The sequence below is a fragment of the Zingiber officinale genome, chromosome 1A (assembly GCF_018446385.1).
Source record: "Zingiber officinale cultivar Zhangliang chromosome 1A, Zo_v1.1, whole genome shotgun sequence".
NCBI lineage: Eukaryota > Viridiplantae > Streptophyta > Magnoliopsida > Zingiberales > Zingiberaceae > Zingiber > Zingiber officinale.
In genome coordinates, this window is record NC_055987.1 from 74529073 (window position 1) to 74538272 (window position 9200).

The 9200-nt window shown below is 40.2% G+C and overlaps 1 protein-coding gene across 1 annotated transcript; it reads right to left on the reverse strand.

The window, feature by feature from the left end:
- Positions 1-1968: 1968 nt before the first annotated feature.
- LOC122026283 (cytochrome P450 714B3-like) lies at positions 1969-4011 on the reverse strand. Its single transcript, XM_042584954.1, has 5 exons — positions 3690-4011; positions 3354-3580; positions 3017-3264; positions 2571-2922; positions 1969-2419 (listed from the first exon to the last, which is right to left on the reverse strand). Exons 1-5 carry the CDS (start codon positions 3973-3975, stop codon positions 1994-1996), a joined length of 1539 nt encoding a protein of 512 aa, XP_042440888.1. The 5' UTR covers positions 3976-4011; the 3' UTR covers positions 1969-1993.
- Between the last annotated feature and the right edge of the window lie 5189 nt (positions 4012-9200).

The following is a 9200-nucleotide window of genomic DNA, read 5'->3' on the forward strand; positions in this document are numbered from 1 at the left end:
GACGATCGCATCTGTAATCTCCACATATTGTCAAACATCGAAACCCAACCATCAAGACTCAAGCTTACTCAACCTGGTCAAGCAGATCCAGGGGATATTGCACCAACAGACCGGTTATAAACCTGATCTAACATAAGGTTACCTGTGTGTGCTTAACTGAGGAAAACCCGATCGAGCTTAAAGGTATTTAGCCTTATAAAACTCTTAGCATACGATCAGCCGAGCGAAGGCCAAACGAACATAAGGTTGCATGTGTGTGCTCAACCGGGAAAAGCCCGATCGAGCTTAAAGGTACTCATCCTTATAAAACTCTTAGCATACGATCGGCCAAGCGAAGGCCGAATGAACATAAGGTTGCCTGTGTGCGCTCGACTGGGCAAAGCCCAATCGATCTTAAGGTACTTAGTCTTATAATGCTTTTAACATACGATCGACCGAGCAAAAGTTGAATGAACATAAGGTTTCCTGTGTGTGCTCGGCTGGGCAAAGCCTGATCGAGCTTAGAGGTACTTAGCCTTATAAAGCTCTTAGCATACGATCGACCGAGTGAAGGCCGGACGAACATAAGGTTGCCTTTGTTCTCTCTACTGGACAAAGGTCGATCGAGGTTTAAGGTACTTAGCCTTATAAAACTTTTAGAATATGATCGGTGTAGCAAAGGCTAAACGAACATAATGTTGTCTGTGAATGCTCGATCGGGTAAAGCCCGATCGAGCTTAAAGTTATTTAACTTTTTAAAGCTTTTAGCATACAATCGGCCGAGCGAAAGCTGAACGAACATAAGGTTGTCTGTGTGCACTTGATAGGCCAAAGCCCGATCAATTTTAAAGGTACTCAACCTTATAAGAATTTCAATATACGACCGGCTAAATGACCAACTGAGATATATTCAATAGAAGGCATTCTCAATATATGACCAACTTAATGACCAACCGAGATATATTCAACAGAAGGTATTCTCAATATACGATCGTCTTAATGATCGGTCGGGATATATTCAATAGAAGGTATTCTCAATATACAACAGGCTTAATGATCGGTGTGGATATATTCAACAGAAGGTATTTTCAATATACAACAGACTTAATGACCAGCGGGGATATATTCAATACAAGGTATTTTCAATATATGACCGACTTAATGACTGGCCGAGATACAATCAATAGAGGGTATTCTCAATATACGACCGGCTTAATGACCGGTCGAGATATATCTAGCAGACAGGTAGTCAACAACCTTATGACAACCTAGCAAACTTGTCGGAAAATATTCCCTTGAAACTTCTTCATTAATTAATCAATTACAGCGATACACTCCTTTGAGTATTTCATCAAGGACCCATGTTATAAACGACAAAGGAGGTACATCTGGGATAGAAAAAAAATTCCTCGGAAGATTATTGCACAACGTCTAGGTTGTACTTCTCTCATCTTCTAACAAACTCTAACAAATCGGGGACCATTTCATGATTGCAGAGGTTATGTAAGTTGGTATAAAATGGACAATCCTCTTTATTGGCAATGTACTCAACGCAAACAACTGCATTTGAAACCCTACTTTCCTGCATTTTTCGTTACTATTCTTTTGCCAATTTTCAAGAGAGGAGACTGACTTGAGTGTCGGAGGGCCTAGCCAGGGATTTCCACCCCGGACTTAGGTCACTAACGCTTTGTTGGCTCGTTTGACTATACGCAAAATTGTTGAGAAGTTTTCTTCATATCTTAAGAAACTTATTATTCGTCGATCAACTATCTATCAGAGTCAGTGCATCATCTCATCACCTTCAGACATGATCACCATCAATGGTGACTTCTAACACCGGTAGATAACATTAAGATTTTTTTAAAACTATTTTAAAATGATTTTTTAAAATTTTAATTATAATCCTTGGGTCATATGCAAATCAATTATTTATACGCTTTCCTTATGATTGACGTGAATTTGAAATCTACCTCAATCTTCAACAGATACGCATAAATTTTTTTGTTTTTTTTCAAGCCTTCTTCAATAGAAGCTGCATTCCAAATTCAGGCACTACAATCAACCTTAAGATGGGAGAGTGGCGGTAGTTTGGCGATAATGTGAAGCTAAACTTAACAAGTAACAGTGAGAGTATAACCTTCAGCTCAACCATGGCAAAGTGTTGGCCGAGGCAAGTTCGAGGGCCCAATCCAAAGGGCAAGTATGTCTGTGGCAGTCGACAAGCTTTAAGGATACCTCCTGAAAACCTCTCCGGCTTGAATTCAAGCACATCGGACCCCCAAATGGTGGGATCGTGATGCAAAGTGGAGACTGGAATAAAGATATTCACTCCTTTGGGGATGTGAATGCCTCCAAAGTCCATGTCTTGCAGCGTCTCTCTTGCCACAAAGGCTCCAGGTGGGTACAATCTCAGCGTCTCTTGGATCACCATGGTTAACTACCACCAAAACCATAGTGGAAAACACAGTAGATATGTGCAAAAACGAAATCAATGATGATAATTAGAATGCATTTTATTGCAAAATACAAAAATAAATCAGATGACAAATTGATTTATGTGATTTAGGAAATTTCAATTGTTTACTCACGATCTTTATCTTGTGAAGGGAAGTGGCATCCAGCAGCCCACGGCGGCAGAGCTCCACCGCCTCAGCTCGCGCCCGTGCCTGCCACTCCGGGTGCAGAGCCAGCAACATGAGGCACCATGAGGCGGTGACGGCCGTCGTCTCGTGGCCGGCAAAGTAAATGTTCTTGCAGTTGTCCACCACGAAGCTACTAGCTTCGTCGCTGCCGGCGCTTCTTATGATGGCTTGCAGCAAGTTTTGCTGCTTCTGCTCGCCTCCGTCGACTTCCCGCTGCCTCACCACTGTTTTCGTGATCAGGGACTTAATCTCTTCGTTTAGTCTCCGCGCTTCCCGGGCTTGTTTTGTGGGTAGAAATCTGACATATTTAACAATAACAATAGTAGGAGTAGAAGATTAAGTAATTAATGATGAGGTACTACCTTTATATTAAAAAAAAGTTGATTAATTACCTTAAACCAAACATTTCAGAAAAAATATTTGATGCTGAAACATTCTCTTGGAGTTCTCTCAACTTCAAGAAGATATCCTTCCCTTGGACATAATCGCTGCCAAAACATGTTCTTGAAATAACGTCTGCCGAATAGCACCTCAACTCCTCTTCTACTTCTATTTCTACACTTCCTCCTTGCCCACGCAACGTTTCCTCCCATGACGCCAACAGTGAACTTGCAGAATCTACCATCAAATCCACCATCCCCTGCATTTACAATTTCTATTTTATACACATGTTTCCATGACTTCCAATTATAACGAAATAAAAAATGGAAAAAAAAAAATGGAGTTTACCTTGACTTTGTCAGAGAAGAATTCTGGTGCCAAAATTTTTCTTTGGCGAGCCCAAACTTCTCCACTGGACTTTAGAATGCCTTGACCGAAGAGAAGTTCATGTGTCTTCTTCTGGTGAGAAGCCTTTCCCAAGCTTAAAGATGAAGAAAGGCTTATTTCCCTAATTAAATCTGTCTGGCAGAGATGCAAGGCGACCACATTGCAGACCGAGTAGCTAAATACTGGACCTGCATGAAAAATTCATGCTGATAATTAACTGTTCTATGCGAAGGTAAATATAAATGCATGATATATAGTATATGCAAGTATAGAGAATAAGCAAAACTCAGAAATCACCATAGTCTTTCCTCCATTTGTCGAAGTATGGAAACACCGTGGGAGTATATCCATGCTTTATTTCGTGTCCTCCTCGAGAATTTACTGCCATTTGAAGCCTCTTTATTTCCTTTGAATTTCCAAAGAGAAATGAAGGTCGAGGGCCTACTATTCCTTGCTGCCGCAGCTTTCTAAGGATACTTTGTGGCTTCAACCAAACGATATAATACCAATACAAAATCAAGGTGCACACTCCTGTCAAGCACAAGCAAAGCAACATCTGCAAGCGTAGTTCCATATCAAACATCTCTACGTCTGTATATTTCTTTTATTTGTTTGAGAGCGCAACAAGAATATATATAGGTGGTGTTTATAATTATAATACTCAGACTTAATTGATTGCTTTATGTTTAGTTCATTGAATAATAAAATGATTGTGTTGTGACTTAGGAGTTATGAATTCGAGTCTAAAAATTAATGATATGTAATAAATTCTTTTTTAAACACCACATTAATGAGAATTTCGTGCATCCAAACATCCTATTAATTAAGGGTTTCAATTTAGGTGGATCCGATCGAATTTGGATCGCATTGGATTTTTTTTTTAAAAAAAATTTCAATCCGAACCAAAATTCAATTCGAAATCTTTAAATCCGAATCCAAACTCAACCAACCCAAATCCGATCCGAATAATCTGAAAATTTAATTTAAAATGATTTTTTTTAAATTATTTTCCTTATAATTTATCATTTTTATCTCAATGTTTTATCATTATCATACTAACATTAGTATTAATATATATAAAAATATCTTAATTTTAAAAATAAAATTTAATTTAATGTTAAAAAATTCACTAAATATTAAATTCAGATCAATCTAGGATCAACCCGAATCTAATCCAAAATTAATTTAAAAATTTTCAACTTAAAAATCCTTCCACCTAAACTTGATCCAAATTTAAAAATATTAGACCTAAACCTTATTTTATTTTTTTTAGATGGATTCAGATTAAATCATATTAAATTTATTTTTAATAGCCCTATTGTTAACTTAATGGATAACAAAAAAAAAAAAAATTAGCTGTCCTTTGTTTTTCATTTTCCGATACATCTTTCAATGTTTTTTTAAAGTAGTATCTACACACCAATTGCTTTATTGCATAATTATCATAATTATCTCCTTCCGTCGTCACATTAGTTTAATCTTTGATTAGACAGCAATGTGAATATGGAGGAAGGAATCTCGTGGAGCATTTAAGTCCAGATAAGGATGGAGATGGATTAGTTATTATATTGTTGAAGCTGCATCATCAAGCTATCTATTCCCAACAAAGTCCGAAGACTATCCATATGTATTTTACAACGCGATGGAGTTTGTTAGCACTACAAGCCAATACTGATGTCCACTCAATCAGGTTGAGGATGGAAAATAATTGGATTTACTTGTTGAAATCATTTGAGTTCGATCAACAGTACGTAGTGAAAGTTCAATTTAGCTATATGAGAGAGAGAGAGAGAGAGAGAGAGAGAGAGAGAGAGAGAATAAAAACTCATCCAAGGTTGAAGGTTCTGCTAGCTAGTTGACGTGGTTGATGCTTCAAATGGTGGAGACGATGCATCGACTGTATGAAGATGTTGAGTTGAAGTGGAGAAAATTGTTAGGTTTTAAGATGCCCTAGGTGGAGAAAATCTTTGTAGTACCTTTTGTTTGGATGAGACTGACTTGTCTTTATTCTTTGAAGGTAGTCCATAGAGGGCTTGTCCATGGGATTTGCTTTTTCTATATCTTTCTCCTGAGCAGTACTGCTTAATTTAATACAACTGATTGCTACATACAACTTATCTTTGTAGTGAATTTACTTTATTGTTAATTGAGCACTACCTAGACAAAATTGTTGGGCTTGGTGCAAATATACTGATTCTGTTTCCACTGCGAACCATCACAAATACATGCGTGCCATGTCAAAAACAATCATGATTGCTAGGTAATCTTACCAACATTGGTTGCCTCTCGTATAAGTTTCAAAATCTTCGTTGATTTATTCCTATTACTTGTCAAGATAACTCTTGATCTATAATAATTAATGTGGCATTTTGTTCGGACCCTACCAATCTCTCTATTTACACAATGACAAACTCTATAGTCTTAAATACTTTTGCTATTCCTTGACAAGCTAATTGTTTGTCCGTCTTTGGTTTAGCACTTTCTTCCTAGCTCCCAGAATTCAGAACGTAACTTTAGTAAGCATGAGTACATTGTTACTCTGGTTTGTCATAGCTTGATCCATCTTACTTTTTGTGTCATGTTCCGGAGGAGTCCTTGTCCGAAAAAATTTCGACAGCACCTCTCCTGTACGGCGGACAATCTGAAACTTTCTACAATCACTATAAATACCTCAGCCACATGCGGCTGGAATAATAACATGTAAATAAACCAATCACCGCGCAATTTAATAGTAGACAAATATAGCAGTAATAAGATGACTCGAAAACAACCCTACTCAACTACACTCGTAAAGCTCAAAACATATTCCTACTCCACTACACTCGTAAAGCTCAAAACCGGCAATAAAACCAACTTACCTCTTCTGCCACCTAAGCAGGCATGTAGTAAAACATATCGAATAAAAATCCATCAACAAGGACAATCCATACAATATCCAGGTATCAAACGAAAATAAGTGTAAACATGGTCAAATAAGAAGCAAAACAAAATCAAAAGATCCATAAGTCTTCGGGGTCTTCAGGGGACCAGCAACTAGAACTCTCTCCTGACAGCATCATCCTGAAATATAACAACAATGGAGGCGGGGTGAGTCCAACACTCAGTAGGTACAATTGATATGCAAAGTAAGGAAATAACACCTAGCACTAATCATGCGTACAGTCTCCTGATAAAATAAAGGTAAATGCAAACCGAAGTAAAACAGGAGAGAAACTGTACTAACCAGGACCTGGGTATAAGGACAAACAGTCCGAGTGATAGGGAAATCCTGTATGCATGTCAAATATAGGTATCCAAACAATATGCAGCATATAAATGCAGCAAGCACAAACACAACCAATAAAAGCATCATGCATATGATGCCAATGTCATGGTCACCCCTGACGTCAGTCAGCCAACTCACAACAAAAGTGGGACCAAGTGGGTAGGGCTATGACGACCGTGCACTCCGCATCACTACTCCTGATGAGTGATCGAGAGAACGGGATGCTGTCGAAGTACATACATACTCCTACCCCAAATCGTAAATGGGGGAGCTCAGTGCTCTCATCTCCTGGTACACTATGACAGGGAGGGATCTCTAACGTTCTACACGCTGCGTCACACTACCCCTGAGCGGACCAACGGAGCACCGGAAGAGCAAACTGACGTGCTACCACGCTGCGTCACGCTACCCATGAGCGTCAACAACGGAGCACCGAACATTGATGAAACTGGCGATGTGCTCGACAATAATGGAGCAATCTATCACACAGCATGCAATCATGCGAATGGTACATGACACTAAGCATGGTAATATACTAAACCAGTCTATGGACATATAATGATGTGCACCATAGTAAATTAATCATATCAAAGTACACTGATCAAATAAGGTATCAAACCTAGGTCCTGAACATGGTGAAGCATGGTTATATCACTACCCCTATGAGCATGTGTAATCAGGTACATAATGACTCGAAATGCAAAACAAACAATCAATCAAGCAGGTAACAGGTAATCGGGTAGTGATTAACCGAAACAAATGAAGAACATAATTAATGCAACTTGTTAATGTCACTACTATGCATATCAAAGACAATAAGTCAAAAGTACCCGCCTCCGATAAAATGATCTAAATCTGACTCCGAGATACTCGTCTCGCGTCAAAGTCCTGTGATAAATCGTACAATTTAGCTAAACAAAATTCCTAAAACTATTTAGGGCAAAACCCTAAACCAAAAACACATACACATAATCAATATACACATGATCGTCTAACTAAATCCTCCAATTCAGAACATGATCTACAACAGAACTCAAATACACTTAATCCTTACCCTAATTCACAATCCAAGTGAAGGTTGCTTGCTGCTGAAATTTGAACAAGCAATTGTTTGTTGATCCACCGCACACAGAAACCCGCTGTAATTCTTCCTTCAATTCACAGCCCTCACTTCTGTGGACTAAGTCTACTGTTGCTGATCAAATAACGCCACATCCCCACTTCCTCACCAATTCTATGACCTAAATTAGTAGCAAAGAGAAGATCACAATCAAGATTGGAGATTCCTGCCAAGAATTAACCTAATTCCAACTAACTTACCTCCCAAGATCGATTAGGGCACGTGAAATGAACACACGGTGCCGGCTCGATCAAAATGACAGAGAGATCAGTGAAGGGGGTGCTCTGCCGAGGTGCGTCCATGCGGAGATGGCCGAAGAAGAGAGGAGACACGAGCGGTCAGCAATCGGGCGGGCGCCGGTAGTGAAGTCGGCAGTGTTCAACAGGTGTGAGGCTCGGCGATGTGGCGGAGATGCTAGGGCTCGGCGGCGGGCCGGCGCTAGGGCAGAGAGACACCAAGTCTGTAGAGGAAGAGGACTGTGGTGGCACCGGCTAGGGCTCAGGCGACTGGAGTTCCTGTGGCCGGCGGTGTCTCGGCGTCGGAACGGCAGTGGCTCGCGTGAGGGAGGAGAGGCTAGGGCATGGGGTGGCGTCGGGAGGAAAGGCTCGGCTTCACCGAGAAGAGGAGAAGATAAAGGGAGGAACCGCTACAGCCGGCGGTTAGGGCAGATTCGCCGCGAGGGGGAGCAGACGCGGGGGAAGGAGTCGGGAGGAGAAGCACAGGTTCGACGTGAGGAGAAGAGAGCAAATAAAAACAAGGAAAAAGAAAATAGAAAAAAAAGAATTAAGAAAAATCAACTTTTCCTTATTTAAATGGGGTAGCCAAAACAGGCTTTTCCGGACCCCGTTTTATTCCCCGTTAACTCGTCCATACGAGCTCCGAAAAATTCCCGAAAAATTTCCAAAAATTCCGGAAAATTCCCTTATTAATATTCGCTTATTTTCCCGTATTTTACATTCTCCCCCACTAATAAAAATTTGATCCCCAAATTTTCATTATCTACCATCAGCAAGTACTAACAACAGATATAGAGTATAAATGCTGAACGGTAAATAAATCACATACCTCAAGTGAAAAGATGGGGATATCGAGCTCGGATCATATCCTCGAGCTCCCAAGTAGTCTCCTCGTTCGAATGATACTGTCATCCGACTTTAACCATCCGGATAGTCTTGTTCCGCAACTGACGCTCTTTCCGATCCAGAATTCGTACCGGAATCTCCTCATATGTAATGTCAGGCTGAACTGGAACTGGAATATCTGCCAACACATGCGTCGGGTCGGGCACGTATCTCCGCAGCATAGATACGTGGAATACATCATGTACGCCTGCCAGGAACGGTGGTAGTGCCAGTCGGTAAGCTACCGCTCCGATCCTCTCCAAGATCTCGAAAGGGCCAATATACCGCGGAGCTAACTTACC

Excerpts from the sequence above, each read along its gene's own strand:
- LOC122026283 (XM_042584954.1), bottom strand. The coding sequence starts at position 3,975 with ATGTTTGATATGGAACTACGCTTGCAGATGTTGCTTTGCTTGTGCTTG. Across the intron at positions 3,265-3,353 it reads TCTTCTCTGACAAAGTCAAG|GGGATGGTGGATTTGATGGT; the intron begins GTAAACTCCATT and ends TTGTAAATGCAG. Across the intron at positions 2,420-2,570 it reads CCCTTCACAAGATAAAGATC|TTAACCATGGTGATCCAAGA; the intron begins GTGAGTAAACAA and ends TTTTGGTGGTAG.